The sequence below is a fragment of the Phasianus colchicus genome, chromosome 15, assembly GCF_987193195.1.
Source record: "Phasianus colchicus chromosome 15, bPhaCol1.hap1.1, whole genome shotgun sequence".
Taxonomy (NCBI): Eukaryota; Metazoa; Chordata; class Aves; order Galliformes; family Phasianidae; genus Phasianus; species Phasianus colchicus.
Genome location: NC_143450.1, coordinates 15,131,927 through 15,151,696, shown reverse-complemented (window position 1 = coordinate 15,151,696; position 19,770 = coordinate 15,131,927). Strand labels below are relative to the sequence as shown.

The following is a 19,770-nucleotide window of genomic DNA, read 5'->3' as shown; positions in this document are numbered from 1 at the left end:
TAGTCATCTCTGTGACAAAGGTTAGACTAGAAGAAAGCTTGAACCGAGATGAAAGAATAGAATTTTTATTATTTTAGCAACTGAATGTGTCATTACATCAGTCAGTATTGTGTTGCAAATTGCAAGCTGTAGTGAAATTGCTTTAAAATATCCGTATATATTTTTCTAAAACTGTGATAAGGTTATTCAGCAGTGCATTGAAAGAGATTTCTAGCTGAATCGTTGTATCATATCGTTTTTTAACTGTAGTATGGGAGCAGATGGCAGTTATTTTTCTTAAGTCTCCAGCAAAGTTGATGTGATGCTTTCCTTTTCCTTGTGAATTTTTTTTCAAGTGAGAGACAAATGTTCATGGCCTAAGTGTATCTGTATGGTAACTTTGGATTGTGGTTTATAAAGCAAACTTTTAATCAGCTTCCATCAGTATGCTGATGATAATGAGTGAATGTTGCATCAGCCAAGTAGTTCATTAATATAGGAAAATGAGCCATTAATCAGAATCAATTCCAAGTGGCTTGCAGTAAGTTTTCAAAGCAGATGTCATTTCGTACTCATTTTTAATGTAATAATCAAGTACATTGTGGTACAAATGCTTGTGTAGAATTGGAGATGCCCTCTGTCACTCCGGTGTTCCTGGTGGCACTGCCATTGATCTGAGCATAGCAGCTACTGCATGTACAATGTTATTTGATTTCTATCTGTCTGTAAATTTTTATAACCATAATGTAATCTTTTTTGAAGCAATTTTCCTCTCAAATTGCTGCTGCCTGCTTTTAATCTGAACTCAACCTTAACAATAATTTATTTTCATAAATGCTTTTAATAACTCTCTGTTCCCTGAAAAGAAGTAGTGTTAGGCATCTATGGAGCTGCCTGGCCATAAGTTACAGGCTTGAATTTGGCAACTCAATGAAGATACCACCTACTTAACAGTGCTTGTATGGTTCACAGGGAACGTGGCATGGTTTAACAAAATGCTGTACGTGTAAGTGAAGTTGTTTGTAGATATCAGAATGAACCTGCCAAGCACTGTTAGTCTGATAGTGGGTAACAATTTATGACTTTCAGATTGTCTGCAAGAATATGCTGTATTTTAGAAGCACTGTTAGGAGCTGTATTTAATTTACTTGCTTTAAATGAATGCTATGTTGAAAACCAGGCTATGCTTTCTTCAGAGAAGCTTTCATTCTTCTGTCTCACACAAGCATGTTCAAAAAGCATGATGTCTCTTGCTTTACAGCATTCGACAAAAGAAAGGAAACTTAGCTCAGAAGCACTGGGCTGGACCAGCTAACATGGTGAAATGCAAGCCATGCCCCACTGTGCACGCCAGCCCTGTCTGCGGCTCCGATGGACACACGTACACTACCAAGGTGAGTTCTGCTTGTGCCTTGCAGACCTTCTAACTGTGAATGGAATATAAAGATGTAATAGTTATAGCTAATAGGCAGCATTAAATTAGAGTCTACTTCAGCTCTTTCCTGTGCAAGAAGTGCTGATAAATTGACTTTTTACATATCTGACAAACATCAGATTGGAATGACAACCCAGGATTTTATGGCTGTCGTGATTTGTGTTTCTCAAAATAGTTTGTTCCTGCTAGTGAAGTAGAATGCTTCCAATGCTGATGACGCAACAGAAATTCCTCCAAAATGTCTTGCTCACTCAAGAAGGTTTCAGGGTATTTCTTGCTTTTACATTTGGTCCTCAACTGTTAAAACAACGTGGCAGTGTCTGTGTTCTGTGACGGGCAGTTGTCCTTGGTTTTATTTGTTTCTCAGACTGTGTTAACATATAGCAATTTGTTTACATCTCTTTTAATGCTCTGGTGTGCCAGATGCAGTGTATATGGTACCATAAAAAAGAAAATTCCCATAACCCAGCAGGGATAAATTGGCTCATTGTTATACTAAAAATATGAGCACCTTAGGGCTTGATTCAATAAAAGAAACTGTCTTCACAGTCATTCGGCAGTCCAGATCTCTTATTATCAAATAAAGCCTTCCATGTCTTAGATGCATGTTCCATAAACAGCGCTTCAGGCGTTGGAAGTCATGTTTAGGGAGTGCCTCTAAAGTATTCTTCTCCTTCTACATCCAAGGTAAAACTGACAGTCAGTAAAACTTCCCTTTAAAATCCAAACAGAGCCTCTGAAATATCCAGGGGAACTAAAAGATCAAGGGGGGAGAACTGACTGCTGTGACACAGGCACGATGGTGCACTGTTACGCTCCATTCTCAGTTGGGCAGCTTGAGTACTTCATCCATTAACAGATGCAGATATTAAAATGCTGCCGCAGCTAATTCATTTAAGCCTGTCTTGTGTTCTGGCTGAAGGATTTGCATAGCCAAAGGAGCAAATCAGCAGAAATTTTCTTGCACATAGTGTCCACTAAATGGTTCTAAGTTGCCTGTTAAATAAACTATTCTTTAATACTCTGGGGTATTTATTTTGTAATGCAGAATTGGCATTAGGGATTAAAATTGAGCTTGTTTTGAAATCACCTTTTTACCTCTGGACTCTAGAGAATAGAAGATGAACAAGTCTATAGTAAATAGCCTTTGATGCATACCTGGTCATCCTGTTAAATCATTTTTGTGCATCTTGCCTTCTTGCATCAGCACTATCTCAGTCCTTTTTTTTTTTTTGACCTTTTTTTAACCATAAGATCTATTTCTTCAAAGTTTAATTTCAGACCTTTAAAGCAAAATTAAGACTGCAGAACTTGATCCAGAATGATCTTTGATAAAGCATTTGGAAGGTGAAGGACTTCTGGTTTGATTTGTTCAATTTTTCATGAAAGTTCAAGAAATAATTAAGGGTTCAGTTCCAGGAAAAGAACCTAGAATGCATTTTTTAATTGTTATTCTTCCAAATGATGTCTTAGTTGTACAGACTATCTGGGCAAGAACAACTGGAAGATTTTACTATATAGCCTCATAGTAAAGATGTTGTCATTCTATTGGTTTGCACTGTTTGCTAATCCTCAGGCTGCCTCACTCTGTTCCAGTGCTTTCTCTGGAGATGGTGTTTTAGAAGAAAGCATTTTACTTATGTTAATTACAGCACAGATGATTCAGGGCACTATCTGTGCCTATCCCCATTGACTAAAGGGATTAGGATTCTTTAAAGACAGCCATTCCCACAGCAGCAAGGGAAATGTTATAGGCCCAACAGTGGCATATTTTTGAACATCGTTCCTGGGACATGGTGTTACTGCTGGTCATCTCTAGAGACACTCAGCAACTGATAGTGCATAAGAAAAGCATGAAATGAAATCGCATTCCTCGCTCACTTTGTCATCCTGCATTGGGTTCAAGCATCCACCAGCATTGCAGATTTTCTTGAAAATCCATTTAAAAAAAAAAAAAGCCTCATTAAAACCAATTCTATTTAGATTTATTTTCATATGAGTTGTACTGCTTCATAGACTGCATCATTTAGGTATTAAAACTTTGTTTTCCATATAACAAATGTGTTTTGTGAGGGGTGTGATTCTGAAGTTGTCAGGCATCTCCATGTTTGGATATGGCAAACACTGAATGCAGATGGAAGGTGTGGTCTGTAGCTCCTCAGTCCTCATACAGCATTTGAACCAATAGGTCTTGGTGCCTGTTGGACTTGCAGAATGTTGTATTTGTGGAAGTGTTAGAGAAACTCTATCAGCCTTTTTATGTCAACTTTGAACTACCAGTGTTTTACATCAGGCTAAAATTTCAGACTCCTTCCTGTTTGAGTGTTTTTACATGTGTGCAACCTCTCCACTCTTATAAACTTTAAAGAGTGGTTGCTGTTTCCTGAGTATAAAGAGCTCTGCTTAATGCTCCAGCAGTACAAAACATTTCTATAGTATATTGCAGTCAGTGTTCAAAGCTCTTTAAGGCACTAGTGGATTAAGCTGGTGAGGTAAGTAAGCTCTGTAAAGAGCACTGTGTAATTAGTTAATGTTTTTGTCAGCAACACATTAAGAATAACTGTGTAGCTGTCAGTTTTACAGGAAGTTTAATTAAGCTAGTTAATAAAGCAATTACCTGAACATGACAGTGACTGCACTTAACTAATCAGAAAATGAAAATAAGAATGGTCTTAAATTACAAAACATACCACCTCAATGACTAATGCAGCCTTCAAAGATGAAAGGTACATTGGTATAATTATTATGCTTCTAATTAGGTACATTGTTGTTCTGCAAATTTTAATTAAATCATTGCAAACTAATTCAATCTGTGATCGTGCCTTTGTTTGAAAATGGAAAAATCACCTCCTGTTGTCATAACATCAGGTAACAAATTTGATATTAAGAGATATGCAAGAGAAATAATTTTCCAGCAATCTTGAAATTGGAGACAAAATAATGGCCAAAATAACCAGCCACTATTAGTTAAATGTGCTCATTGTGAGAGCTGCTACATTTAACTAGGAGGAGTCTGCATTCGGAAGGACAGTAAAGGTGCATTTGTAGTGTCTGAGTGTTGAGAATAGAGTGCAGTATGGTCAGATTTTTCATAAACCAGATGTTGGCTGGGTTATCCATCCCTTAAGCATGGGGTGCTGCTGTTCAGCTGTGGTTTCTGTACAGGTTACCCTGCCTGTTATGTGTGATGGGTACTCAGCCTTTCTGAGAACACAGCTAATGCTGTTCCTGATAGAAGAGATGCACAGCAGAGGCTTGGCAAGCAGTGAGATCTGTCTGATCCCCAGCTGAGTGAGGAATTCCCTTGTCTAGGTCACAGCTGGACTCTGTACTCCCAGCAAGGTAGACTTTCCTTCTGTCCTTGACCTGGGACAGTGAGATTCAAGCCAAAAGTGATGTGAACTTGTTACTGCATAAACAAGTCCTAGATACCAAACCTTGTTCTTTGGAAGGTAAAACATGGAGCGTTGTACTGCGCCTACAGCAGCTGCAAAGTTCATTCAGCCTGAAGCATGAATTGAGCCATGTTGTTTGAGAAAGTGTTCTCTATCCCAGCACATCCCATTGTTTATTTACATATTTTTCTCAGCATGGTCTCAAGGTAGGAGCAGAGAATTGAGAATGAGGTTGATCTCAATTCTTACTTGGGGAAGGATGGGATGGCTTTCATCAGCTTACCCAAGGGTGGATTTTGAAAGGCACAGATGGCATTTAAGCACCATCTGTGACTTGGAAAATTTATCCCTTCACCTCTTAGTCTGAGTTTCCCTGGTGTCAAATTAGATGTGGAAAATCCACGTCCTGAGTGCTGAGCACTTGTGGGAGGCTACAGTAAATCACTCCTGAACAGCTCTATTCCCAAGTTTTTGTGGGGCAAGCCACGGTGATGCTTGTCCTTTTAAAAAGACTTTTGGTGACCTGTACTGTCAAGATAAAAACTGGTGTAGTTATTTGCTATCAATACTGTTATCCTGTCAAGGTTAGAAACTGGTAGATTCAAATGTGTTGTCATGAATAAGCAAACAAAATCCTGCTTTGGGATCTAAGCTGAGCTACTGTCCCCAGTTTTAACTGTTTGTTCGTAGATGGGTTTGATGTGCTCCAGTGCCACAGGTCTTTTCATCACTCCAGCTGTGCTACTGGTCATTGATTAGCTTATTATCAGAGGCATTTCTGTGTCAAACCATGTGATTGAGCAAATTCCTGAGTTTCCTTTCAAATCCCACTTAGTTTTATGTTGAGATAGAAAAGTGTCTGCTCTTTAGTGATGTCAGATAGTAAATTCAAAATCCCAAACAGTCCTCTACCAATTTCATATCATAACTTGGAGCAACCAGGTTTACATAACTGCTGATCTGTGGCTACTTCTGAGACAGCTTTCCAACTAAATCCCAAGAATATATACATGTTCACAAAAATTTTCACCTGGCATAGTATGGATTGTGAGTACAGCTAAAATAATCTTCAGTTTTCTGAATCAACAAATAGAGGAAAAGAGCACTGGGCAGTTCTTATGGGTAAAGACTACTTAGTCATAGTGCAGGGTTAGAGTATTTATAAATAAGAAATTGCTGCACTCAGGGCACAGTGCTCCTTCAGACACTGCTTGCTGCTGTCCCTTCAGTTGTTGGGGAGAAGCTTTCATGCATTTCTGCAAATGAAGATGAACTAATTCATTTTTCATATTGGTAATGAATTTAAGAGAATTTAGAAATATTTTCTATTAAAAAAAACCAACAGCCATTCTCCATATGTAACTGCAGTAGGGGAATATAAACACCACACTGAGAAGTGCAGCATAAGAACCTGTGCAGAAGTGAGTAACCTTCAGATTTCTGAATGCTCACCATCACTGAGTGAGAGGAAGAGATGAAGCTTCAGATGGCATAAAGCTGCTTCTCACATCCAGTTGCCTTAAATCTTTACAAGCCCATTTTCCCTAATGGCTCTGCTAACACTTGTTTAACTCTGTAAGGTAACTGAAAGACCTCTTTTTTGTGTGTGCTGCAAAAGAGCAGGATTTTGTTGTTGTTGCCTTGAAGTTCATCTGTGCTCCCACGGGATTATCTCTAAATAAGCCAAAGAACCACTGTTTGTGGAGTATGCTATGCTGCTTTTGTGGAACTCTTTAAATGTATTGCAATTCGATTGATAGGATTCACTTAAAAGTATCTTTAGAATGGGTATATTAATTTCATTTACCTATAAATAATCCTAGAGTTTAGTATAGAACTGCCATGTGACAGTGTGGCTGCTGATGTTCACATCTCACTTATTCCAGATCAGAAGAACATAAGGTGTACGAATGAGGTGTTTTGCATTAGTTTTTAGTCGCACATTCTAAATTCTCTTTTCCAAGCCATTATGAAACATTGAGTTATCTCCAGCTTTTGTTAGAGGAATTTGTAGTATGCTAAATTTTTAATCTAGATTCTTGTTTGTCAATTAGATTACTTTATTTACACAGCAAAGACTGATGTTGAAGGAGGCCAACTCACTGGAACACCTCATGTTAATCTTGTTGAGTTTCTTCTTGCTGATTCCATGGCTCTACTATACTGAAGGCAATGAGCAGTGTTTATTTTAAGCACCAAGATAACTACTGCCAGTAATTAGAAGCATGAATATATAACGCCCCTGCTGTTGGCTGCTCAGTATTCCAAAAATTTGGAAAAACAACTCTTTTATGGAATGTTTTTAATTTAGACTTCAGCTCATGTTTTAATGTGACTGCATCACATTAACATCTCAAATAACGAAGTTAGGTACCCGTTGTTAGGCTGGAAGACACTGGGATATAATCTGTGTTTTATAAATTAGGTACCTCAGTTTGTTCTCCAGGTCATTCAGTGATGCCTTTCCTGATAGTGGTGGTTCTGTGGCTGAATTCTCATTTTTGGAATACTCATTTCCAAATTACATTAGACGACTATGAAACGCATTTGTTGCTCAAGCACATCACCAGCAATGACTTGCTTGAGCACATTAACCCCAAAGGAGAGAGCATTAGATGTAGTTAGAGGAAAAGCATAACTTGGGGCTTTTTTCTTTTTAAATATGTGGTTGAAGCCAGCACAGAATGACAGAAGACGATGTACTTCTTAATAAGCTTCTACATTAAAATTGCAGCAGGTGCACAGGGAGAAAGAAGAAAGCAGCAAGTAGACTGTGTCTTGTGTACTTTGAATTACTGTGTCAGTAGTGATGGATGGAGCAAACAATAAAATCTGACCTGTCACACGATGCTTATGAGGCTAGCAGCCTTAAGGCATTTGTAATTGGCTTCAGCCAGCAATGTTAATGAAGGTGGATGGAAAAATTAGATTATTTGAGTGATGCAGACTGCTTTGTATTTTTAGTATGCAAAAGAAATAAGAAAAGGCTTGTAAGTCAGAGAGGCTGAAGCTGTGAGGCTTTTTCTCTGTAAACTGTCTCTTGTCCCTTTATAATAGAGCAGGCAAAAAAAAAATAGTTTTTAGATAACAGGTTCATGCTGTGTAGAATATGGGTTATTTAAAGTGATTCTGTGGGGCATCATTTTTAAAGCGTGTAGGAGGTGCAATGCATATAGTCTCCATTAACAATAATGGGATTTTTGTGTATTTTTTTATATTGTGCATCACACTCAAATGTGCCCCTTTAGTATAGACCGGAAAATGAATCTTGAGGCTGACGTTACTCACTGTGTTGTCAGTGTGGCATGAAGTGCACAAGTGAATGCATTTCTCATATTTGGGGATTCTGTGGTGTTTAGACGTACAAATAAACTGGGTTTTAAACAGTAATGCCTAAAATGAACACATCATATTAAGTGTAGTTGGTGTGAAAAAGAAATTGAGTCGATATTATCGCCAGGAAATGGCAGGAAGGAGTTTAGGGTATGGAGATGACCTTGTGAGCACTGCTGTGATCAACTGCAGAGGGTTTGGGAGGTGGGTGGGGGAATAGGTGGCCTTGGGTTAGAGTCTGTGGGAGAGAGGGCAAAGTGGGGATGCTATTACAGTGTGAGTGGGAAGATGTAAGGGACAAACTCACAGGAGAAAGTAGGCTGCTGTAGTTCCATTGCTTGCAGGATAATTTCTACATACTGGACCTGTATGCAGTCATTGTTGATTAAATGATACAAGTGGGCTCTTCTGATCCACTGAGAGATTTCTTCCCTGGAATAAAACAGAAACAGAGTTTGACTAGTTGCCTTCCACCTGCTGTTCATCAGTGACAAACTTTAATAGACAAAAGCAGTGAAAACAGTTTAAGCTCTGTGTAGTTATACCCATTAATTCTTATTTCCATATAACTTAGACAGTTTTCCAATGATATCTACTTCTCCTTCTTTCATTTTAATGTGTTGCTTCTATGAATAAATATGTAGGGAGAGAGGATCGCAGTTTGTCAGAAATACAAGATTCCTCTACTGTGTTGCAGTGTAATCCTGGTAAAAGCAGGCTTTGGTCCAAGCATACTTTGTATTGATTTTTTTCTGTGCTTAGGGGAAAAGATGTATTTTGTTCCAAATGTATGGCAGTGGAGGATATTTTCCTGTTAATACAATCTTTTGTCTTCCATTGTTGTTACTCGTTCAAATGGAGAAAAGAATGTGAAATGGGTCGCTTTAGGTCTAGATAGCTGTTATTCACTTTTTTCTTGTAGATTATAATGAGCAGGTGGGGAAATAAAGAAGAAAGGGAAGCTTCCTAGTTTAGATTTCAGTAATGCTGGTTGTGTGACCTCAGTAGGAATTTCTGCAGACTGATAGAGCAGGCATCTGAAAAGACTTTTAAACACCTGCATTCTCAGGTCAAATAAGAGTTTTTAAAAATGAGCAATTTGAGGGGGAGAGAGAGAGCTGAAATGTCTTTTAAAGAAAAGTTTCCTTGGGTAACACTGAAAGGTAAAAGCCTTTTAAAAACTTCAGAAGTTGAATGGAGATGCTTTTCTTCAGTCAGTGTCTAGACAGAGCTTTCTGTTCATTTGCATTTCATTAATGAGACTGAGTTCTGAAATGCAAGGAATTAATAATAGAGAAGTAGAGGCTTTCAGAGGAGGGATGGCACGGGCTGTTACACAAGCTTTCTCATCCAATTTCTGTGCAGGATAGGGAAGACAAAAAAAAGCATTGGTAGGATGCTGTTCTAATGTGGGTTCTGCCCACCTCGCAGAATTTGCCTTGCAGGACTTCTGCTGATGGATCTCGTGTCCTGAGGCTGTGCATGGCAGCACTGTGCAAGCCCTCTGTTTGATTCCATCCCCTCCACTGCTCACATCCAGCCACACCTGGACGCTGGAGGGATGGACTGGGAGCACTGGTGGGACTCAGGCAGGGAATTACTCTGCCCTGTCCTTGTTGGTCTGTGGCTGTGCACTCATGGTTCTTGAAAATTGTCCTGGAGCCTCACTGTCACATGTGAAATACTGGCTTCCATAAATCCTATTTCCAATGTCTTTGCCCCATTACTTCCACTAGTTTTTACCAGGCAAAGAAAAGGATCAACGTGATGCTTCACATGGCTTCTGCATATTCCCCTTATGGCTGTGAATGGTTTTGCAATATCTGGTTGTCACCAGTCTGTAATATCTGTGGCATAATTTTATTTTCCAGTATCAGAGTGTAGTTGTGATTAAAACCTGAAGATAAAGCTGAGGCTAGAGGTGGTCCTTTAATAGCTAGCAATTGCACATGGAAATGAGATATCATTCCAGTGAAATAAATAGGACATTGAAAGGAAATGTAAAAATTGTCCAAAACCTTTACTCCTGTTTAGATGTGGCTTAAAGCACACTTCATCTTCACCCTTTGATTAAGATTCAATGCATCAGTAATCCTTTTCAAGATATCTTGACACAGATTATAATCAAGAGCCTCTCTTTTTATAGGTAACCTTTTTATTTTGACCTAGCTAGAATAGAGCTGTAAATGAAAGGTCACAAAAATGGCATAAATTGTTATTACTTCTCTTGGCTGCCTCAGAAATAATGTTCTCTAAGAGAAACAAATAGAATTAGTCAATGGAATTAATTATCTATGGAAATGACATCATTGTAAGGGAAAAGCAACACTTGGATTATTAATAAACTTCAAGCAGAATATCTGAAGTTATAAAGCCGAATTCTGTGAAAAGTGCAAAATAACTTCATTTGCAGGTGTTCTTACTGGGAATTGTGGAGGTACTGGTGGAAGGGGAGTGGAAAGGGAATATGTGTTTTAAGCACAAATTAGGGTAGACAAAGTACGAAAGGCTTCCTGTAGATCACGGCTTCAACTTGAGAATCTGAAGCTTAAAGTCCATTAACAAGTTATTCTAGGAATATCTTGCCTTTCACACAAATGGAAACTACTTGCCAGAAATTCCAATTCTAGTCTTTTTTAACGTTTTCAGGAGGTGAGAGGCACCTGCTGCCCAGGGGGCTGAATGCTGTAAGTTACAGTCAGAAGCTTGGAAGATTGAAGACGTTTACCGATCATATGTAGCCAATTTAAATTGCAGGGGGACTGAAGTGAGAAGCTGTTTCAGGTGATGCACTGCATTAGCTGGGAATATGGTGTGTTTGTGTAGGATAGCAGAGCTGTGATCGTAGGATGCTCGTCGTGGCCAGAATCTTCTGAAGTTAGTATCAAAAGCCTTTCAGTTCAAACGAACAAATAAATGGTAGAAAACATCTAGGGGAAAAAAGCCTCTAATGAAAATGGAAGAGGAATGCTAGCCTGTACAGAGACATCACTATTTTCAAAACTGAAATCTGTTATCACAGAGCCTGTATAGGAGAGTTAGTATTGGAAGTGTGCTTTATTGCTTAAATATATCTTGCACAGGCAACACTGAGCAAAGAAAACACTCTTGAGTTATGTAACTCTTTGATGGGATGCCATAGGGTCTTTCGTTTTAAGCCAGTAAATTCCAGAGCAGTAACTTAAAGACTACACTTTTCCTTAAATCTGAAAGCATGTTCTAAATCTTCTGTTTAGTTTGAATGCTTATCTGATATGCCTGATGTTTTATTTTCAAGCTGAGTTACGTCACTGGTGGAGACTCTGACATGGCTTTTGACTGCCATGAAGCAGCTTACCCAGAAGATGATGTTGGGAGGCAAAGAACAAAGAACATGGTCTGTCTAAAGCTGGATAGGGTTGTGGAAGAGTAGTGTGAAGGCTTGTGATTCTGTAGGTAGTGCCATTTTGTGTGGGGGTGGAGGATCTCTCTGTGTTGTTGTTTGCATGCAGCATACATTGAATGGAAACCTAGTTTTACCTGCTGGTCTAACTCTGCCCACTTCAGCCAGTTACTCTTATCAGACACACGTGTGGATTGCAGTTTCATTTATGTGCCTGAGGTGTAGTGAGATCTTGCTGTTCTCCAAAAAGGGAGATGCAGTCAACCTTTTGGGTCTTCATATGCAAATGCTGTCAAGTTTGATAGAGATTGTGTAGATGTTGATGCTTAATACTGGGGCTAGATGGGGACACTTATACTACTCCTCTGCTAGCTTAACTTTCAAAGCTTTTTTTCTTCTATCTTTGCTAGAATTTGGTGAAAATGGAAATAATGGCAAAAATAAATTTCAAATCATTTCATTTAATGTTTTTCTCCTGATGCACTATCATAAACTTTGTCACCACTGGAAGAATGAGAACCCACGTAGTCTACGTAAACTTGCAGAATGAGGAAGCTTTGAATAAGCCTGACCATTTCAAAATAACTGTCTGTAGCAAAGTTTATAAACTTCTGTAGAAACAGATAAGGGAAAATCTCTCTTCATTATCACTGATTATCTCTATGTTGACGTGAGTCACACGCAGTACATCAGCATCTGAAATGTTATCATCTAATTCTTTTTCAGAGGAAAAGTACTGGGCAGCTTTACTGTATTATCAAGTCTTATAGCTTACCAGTAAATTGAGTGACCAACTTAAAGATATCTTTAGAAGAGAACCTGAGATGTGAGCTGACACTGAAACTCCAGTATCTCCTTCCCTTGGGCAAAAAACTCTTAAGATTGCATATGTGCTGTGCTTTCTGGGTGGCAGATTACTCTGTGGGATTTACTGCTTTATTTGCTATGTTTGAGGCATTGTCTTTTCCCTGCTGAGGGTGCTGTCTGGATTTTTCTGCTCGTTGTTCATCTCTGGCTCTCTTGTTTCACATCTTCAGCTTTGGGCTGTGTCATGGAAGACACTTAGCACCGCCCAAAATCTGGTATTTCAGTGCAAGACCTTGTTCTTCCTCCATGCAGACTTCTCTCCTAGTCAGCTCTGGGAAACTGATAGAATTGAATATGGTGTGGATATAAAAAATAGAAATATATGCAGGGAAAGCACATTCCTTAGAGTAGCTGTGAGACTGGGAAGGAAAGCCAGCTGTATAATTCATGTTAGACGCCCTTGCTGTGGCTGAGTTTAGCCTTGATCTTAGCTAATCAGTCATACTTAGAAAGTGACAAGGAAATGTAACACTCTTGACAGCTTGTGTTGTGAATATTTTGAAGGTCTTGGCTAGGGCATGGTGCTAGTCCAAAGTATAGGCTGAAGGCTTCACTAGGCAAGCAGTGTTGTCAGGGGCAATTGGGACAGACTAATCTGTAGCCCACATCCAGGTGGAAAGAAGAGGTATGGTTGTGTCTGTTTGGAGCTGTTGTGGTATTCAGCCAACACTGCCTGGAGGATGCAGTTTTCCAGCCTCCTGAGCAGTGGCTAGCTGTGCTTGGAGCTTCAATCAGAAAGGCAGGGCTTGGGCAAATGTACCTCGATTCTTTGCATTTCAGAGGTGACATCCTCTGGACAATTTGGGTACTGTTGTGGTAAAACCTCAAATAGCTCTTTTTCAACTCCGAAAAATGGATTCAAGGCTTAATGCTGAAGTATTCCATAAGCTGTTTCCAAAATCACTGTTATCACTGAATGCTTTACAGTATTACTAGAGTGTGCAGGAAAGGTGATGTACTGCTATTTAGAAGGGTAATTTGTACGTTCTTCTGAGGACATGACTCAGATCTGTGAATGGGAAAGGGATTTTTGTCTGGAGAACTGCAGCCAAGTAAACTGCTCCAAGCATTCACGTGGAAGAAATGGAACATTTGCATCAGTGGCAAATGGAAAAGTGCACGTAGCAATGAGTGGGTTACTGGCTGGTCAACAAAATGCACAGGATGTACAACAGCAAAGCTTTCTGTAAATGTCTTTCTGTAAAGCAGCTTTTATTAAAGGGAATCATGGGGGGAAAAAAACCCCACAGATCTCTTGCTGATAGAAATCTGAAGATTGGTGGGATATGATTGTTTATCTGATGCAATTAAAAAAAACTGGTTTAATTATCTAGGTAAATTTACTGATTCTTGAGCTGTAGCATGTTTTAGGAAAATTAAACTCATCCTGCTGGACTGAATCTGTTATGGATGTGTAAATGTATTCACCAAGAATTCTTTACAGACTTTTGAAGCATGCCAGCATGATTTCTAAACTGCATTTTTATCCTAGCTTCTGTGGGCGAAGTGGTTGCAGGAGTGTTCTTGTATTCTGTTTTGGTCAATCCTGCAGTGTTACACGTAAGCTGGGATTGGTGGTGTTTTCCAATTTGAAGGATCTATTAATATTTACGAGGTCATTGTACATATTTCAGGAAAACACTTCTAACCTTTGGAGTCTGGGAGTTCTTTGGGAGATAACGCCTCAGTTTTACTAATAAGTCTTACTAATTCTTGATGGATTTACCTTAGAAAATAATGTCTGTGTCGCAAGCCTTATAATACACAGTGGCCCTCTGGAGGCAGTGAATATATTAATAAAGTTTCTAATTCTGCTGCTGTATTACTGTCCAGACTGTAACAGCTTCTGCAGTTTTATGTTAAGAAAATCGTATGAGCAAACTTGGTTTTAAGGTGGCTTGTTGGAGGAAAAACTGAAGAGTGTTTTACCAGCTGCTGTGCCTTATTACCTTCAGCTGTTAGAAATAAGTGAACAGCTCTTATACTGTTTTTTAAACTATTGCAGGTATAGGCCACAGAGCTCTATCTTTGCTGCTGTTTGGTTTTGGGGAAGGTTTTTTGGGTTTGTCTTGTTTTCACAGAGCTCGTTGGTCATAGGCTTTTCCAACTTGAAATAATTTCTTTCCTACGAAGAGACACCAGTTTTTCTGAACTAAATCTACTCAATCTTTTTCAGTGCCAGACTAAGCCTATAAAAAGTCTGCATCCCAAGGTATGAGGATGAGACTTGCTTCGTACCAGTTCATGTAATCAGAACCAGTGAGATCCTGAAGGACTGCTGTGTTGGTTGATTTGTTTTTTATAAAGCAAGCAGTGGTTTCTGACAGGTGGTCTGTGGGCATCCAATGTGTTGTCCATGAATTACTTTGCTTGGCCAAGGAAGGTACATAAGAAAAGCAAACCTATTATCAGGAGGTTTGAAGTCCTTCAGTGAACTGAGCAGGTAAATAAAAGTCTGCCCCTGTATTAGTGTGTGTTCAGTACTCTGATCTGGATAATTGGGTATTGTCATCTCTCTGCTTTTTAAATATCTTCACACAACACATCATGTCATGTGTTGGTACAGAGCGTTTGATATTTTTGCTGTAGAATTGGCTGTACTTCAGTGGTATTATTTGTACTCATAAATACATGGGACTTTGTAGATGAAAGGAACCATATAAATGCTAATTTCATTGCATAATTGTCTTACTGAATATTTTTCAGAGTATATTTAATAGGATAGCTGTAGTACATCGATACCAGTCGATTAAACTGCTTTGGGATCTTTTTGAGGACTAACAAATGCTTTGTTAACTGCCTGGTGTTTATGTGAGATAGAAATGTTTCTCACAAAAAAAAAAACCTACCTGAATATGAAAGTTCATACACTGCATTACCTTGTGTTGTGACTACTTGCTAGGAATGCCCTCAAGGTAAGAGATGTTGTTCAGAAATTCAGTGCCTTGGCCTATGGAAAGTGTGAGAGTAAGGGCAGTGTATGTTAATTGTAAAAGGCTTTTATTTAGAAGGTGCACGTAGTTGAGTACCACATTGGAACAGAAGAAGTGCTCCAACTCTGGGAGAAGTCCTTGAAGCCTTCTGGTCTCTCCAGGATCCGTGACCTTTTCTTCTGCTCCCTTAAGGACAGATGCTTGAGCAGCTCTTGGTGCTGAACTCACCGAAGTAATAAAGCTCAAATTCATCCTGTGTCATAAACTAGAATTTTGTGTTCCTTGTTACACACTTCATTAAACCAGAAGTGTTTTTTTCAGATAAGCATTTGTCATTTCCATGTCAGATTTCTCAAAGAACATGAGGAATTAACAAGACATGTTTAATGCAACCTTGACAAAAAGGTTAATGAGAATTCAGGAGAATGCAAGGAAGGAAATAATATGTACTGCTCCAGGTGAAAGCTACAAGAAATCAGAGTAAGTTGTTATTCAGCTTGTCTGAAATGGAAGTATTTGTTTTGTTCTACAGTGGATATATAATTAAAAGTTGAAACTCTTTTCAGCAGTTCCACCCTTCAGTCTTATTCATTACTGTCTGTCAGTTCATAGTGCAGTAGGACCCAGAAGGCAGGTTTCCATTTGGCTGAATTAAGTCACCAGAAATGTTTGAGATGGGTCTTCTGTCTTGTTTACTTCAAAGTTAAAAGGATTCTTAGATCTGCCTGATTGAGGCTCTGTGGGATTGATGTGTTACAGCTGAGAAAAGAGAAGGGAAATGAAGGCAAGTGTCATGGCCATGTCCTGATGTGAGTGGCTGCTGTGCCTTATGGCTTCCTCCCATTGCTATCTTTGTTGAGCCAGTCGAATTATACAGGCTGAGGAGCCAGAGCTCAATGAGGCAATGTGGTATTCTTGCACTTAACCATGGCATCTACAGACACCTCAATCTGAAGGAAAATTCCCCAACATTCCCAGGCCTCTTGAAGGCCATGAGAATTTTCTTGGAGTTACATCCAAGTGTAACACAACTGAGTTTCAGTCATTTTCTGTTCTTGAACTTTATGTGGCTGATTGCCCTATGCAATGAACTCTTTTGCATTTAGCTAGAGAACTCTTAAAGAGAAATTAGTAATAAATAGGGATTGCAAATACTGTTTGGTTTTTTTTTCTTTGGGAGAAAGCTGATGTTCTTGATGATGGTAATCACAGGGCTCCTTTTCTAACTTGATTAGAATCAGAGTTTTGGCTGCCAAATCAAATTGGTGTATGATGGTTGCAGCTTAAAAAGCCCTCAATTAGCTGCACTCCTGTGTCTCTGGTGGCAGTTACCTGTGCCTTAGGGATGGCCTGATCACTTTGTTTGGATGTTTGATGTGTACAGCTGATACTATTGAACTCCTTCCTACTGCAGGTGAAGTTGAAATGGGGGGAAAAAATCCCTTATTAGCATTATGAATCATCCGCCAAAGTTCAATTGTTAAAAGCTGTCCTCTTGACAGGAAGATGGAATGAGAATATTTGTCATCACTTACAGCTAATTACTTGCTTAAAGAATATTATTATTTGCATAAATTTAGTTTTTTCTATGCCTCCACTTAAAAGGTAAAATTCCTTGTTTCAGTACCCAGGTGATGGTGAGAGGTGCTGCTGGATGGGGATTAGCTGCTGCTTCTGGAGAACTGCTCTGTAGGGTATTAGACTCTAGAATCCTTACCCTCCTTGTTCGGGCAGAGCATGTGCTAATGCTTGCTTGAAAGTTATAATCATAAATCCTGTGAACTTTCGGAGAGCTGTCTGCCTCTTAGCACTGGAAAATAACTAATTTTTCTAGTTCTGGAATTCACGTTTAGAGCTTTAACCAGCAAACAGTTTGAGCCATTTAAAACATCAAAGGAGGTGGTGTTTTTTTTTTTTTTTCTGGCTTGGGCACATCTTTAATTTAAAGCAGATTTATTAAAGGCCAAAATAGGATAATACTGCAAAAGGATTAGCTGTGGTTACTTGATTTCTGAGCAAACAAACTAATTCTGCTTTGTTTGCATGGGCGTCTTTCACAGCGAGTCCATTCACTGAGCAACAAACTAGGCCTGGGGTTTGCTTTCATTTCTTTTAATTTTTCTGTTGTTTCTATTGTTGTCTTTAGAAATCAGAAGCGTTGCTGAAAGCTTTAACTTCAAAGCTGTAGCCAGCTTACTCTTCATTGGTTGCTATGTTCAGAGATATATTCCCTAAGCTTCTTTGCTAGTAACTGCCAAATGTTTTGTTTCAGTGCTTTTCACCATTGGGGCTTTTACTTTGTTTTTGGTTTTTTTCACAAAATAGAAATTCTGAGAAGTCAATTAAAAATAGATTGTTGTTCTTAGGACTTAATTTTTTTTCCTATTCTGAAAGCAGACAGAAGCAGCATTGCAGAATGCTGCTTATTTTGCATTAGTACTTAAGCCTCAGATTTACTCCATTCATAAAGCAACATCAATTTTCAGATCTGAAAGTTTAGTCGATACTAAACAATTTGAACATCCAGTAACAAGGCATGGATGCTGCAAGGGTCGTATCACAGTTGTTGAAACCTGAACAAGTCTGCTGTGAACTACTGAACCCGATAGATTTAACTGGAAAGGAGTGTGGTAACTCCTCTGGAGGAGTCTTGGACTGTTGGAATTTATTAATAGTGATCTGAAAAAGCCCAGATTGTCTTTGCACGTGAGAAGTGAAGGTCAGTGTTTGCTTAGAAGAAGATGATACATCATGTGAGAACTGAGTATGCATGCTGTAAAGGCTTGAGACTGATTCACCAGTACTTCAGGAGCCAAAGCTGATGCAGTAGCAATTTTTCTTCGGCTTATTTGTAGAAATACTTCAAAGGGAAGGTGAAAATGTAGGAAACGTATTTCTGAACTATTATCAGTCTGTACGTTCCTACTCAGAATACCACCATCAAATGCATCAGATATCTTAAGTATTTAGGAATGTATTTGCAGTTACAGACTCCAACCTAATGCCACCGCTTAACTCCTTGCTTTAAGCTACATGCATGCTGAAGATGATAGAATTGCATTAACTAATTGATGGGGAGTGTTGTCTGTGAGATTTTAGAGATACTAAAATATTGCCAGCATGATAATTGAGTAAAGCCTTAAGGAGTGTGCCCACCTTTTACTGCCACCTGATGGTACTGCTGCTTCTGCCCAGGTACAGACATATGAGAGCGACTCAGTAGATAAATTGTTGCCTTATCTGAAATCTGGATTGATGCAGTTGCATGGCTAAAGTGCTCTGTTTAAAATGTCACTGTCTGAGCAGGGAAGCCCTGTGCCTGGGGGTCTGGATGTCCTGCATTGTTTTCCCCCTGCCATATGTAGGCAGCTGTTTAACTGGTAACTGGAGTGTGTGTGTGTGTAGAGCTGCAGATCATTACCTTTTGATTATATTCGTGTTATCTGATGCATTGTCTCCATAAGAGAAATTAAATTGCCTTTAGTAATTTGAAGCGAGTAAAAATGACAAATCGTCATTCTCATGTGATCAGTAAATGGCTGCAGAATGAGAATGCATCTCAATTACATGGCAAGAAACTTCAAGCAGCATCGATCGGTCCAAATCTCCAATTGTTTTCCTGTGATTTTCTTTGTTTAAACTAAAATGGCTTTGGTCTATTAAAAAAAATAAGTAGCTTCTTTCCTCTTTGAGTAATACTATTAGCTGTGAACTCTCAGCTTGTAATTATGAAGAGTTAGAATTGAGAATCATTTCACAGAGAGAAATATAAAATCTAAAGAGAAATAAGAGAACAAACAGAGTAGAAAAGTGAGTTTGAAGTCCATACTTTTTTTTTTCCAGACTATACTGGAAAGCAAAAAACAAAAAACTGCTGTGCACAGCTAGCAAGTGCCCATCATTAGTGAGCTATCATGGAAATCCTGCAGGAAGAAAAGGCAAAGTACTTTTATATGTGAATATAAAATATGGACAGTGAGATACATTTGTTGTTTAGCCAACAGTGCTGCCCACATCTCCATTTAGGTTCTGGTCCTGCACGTATTCCTGACTAGAAAAATAGCATCTCCAAAGACAGTTCATAGCAGTAATTACCAGGTGTACAGAATGACTGTGTGTGCAGCAAAGCATCCTGCCGAGATCCTGAGCCACTGGGGCTCCTGCAGGGGGAAGCTCAGATGCAGAGCTGCTTCTGGATGGATGGATGTCTGTGACACCTCCAAAGCACTTCAGTTCCTGAGAGTGTTCAGAGTGCAGGTGTGACCCTGGTACTTGATACTGATCTGAAGAGCCACCAGAAGTATCTGGATTTCAATCTAAGAAGGGTGCTTTGCTGAGGGGAAGGGAAAGAAGGCGCATGCGTACCTTGCAGTTGTCATTGCATGATAGCAGGAGGAAGACTGAGAGGAGAGGCAGAGTGATCTGCAGGTTCAGCCCAGGCTGGTA

General features: G+C 39.2%; 1 protein-coding gene across 1 annotated transcript in view; it reads left to right on the top strand.

Annotated features, from left to right (window-relative positions):
- Window positions 1-19,770, top strand: part of SPOCK1 (SPARC (osteonectin), cwcv and kazal like domains proteoglycan 1) — a 257,135-nt gene that overhangs the window by 170,545 nt on the left and 66,820 nt on the right. The window contains exon 5 of the mRNA XM_031598373.2: window positions 1,241-1,373. Within this exon, the coding sequence (XP_031454233.2) occupies window positions 1,241-1,373 (133 nt within the window). The remainder of the gene's footprint in view (window positions 1-1,240; window positions 1,374-19,770) is intronic.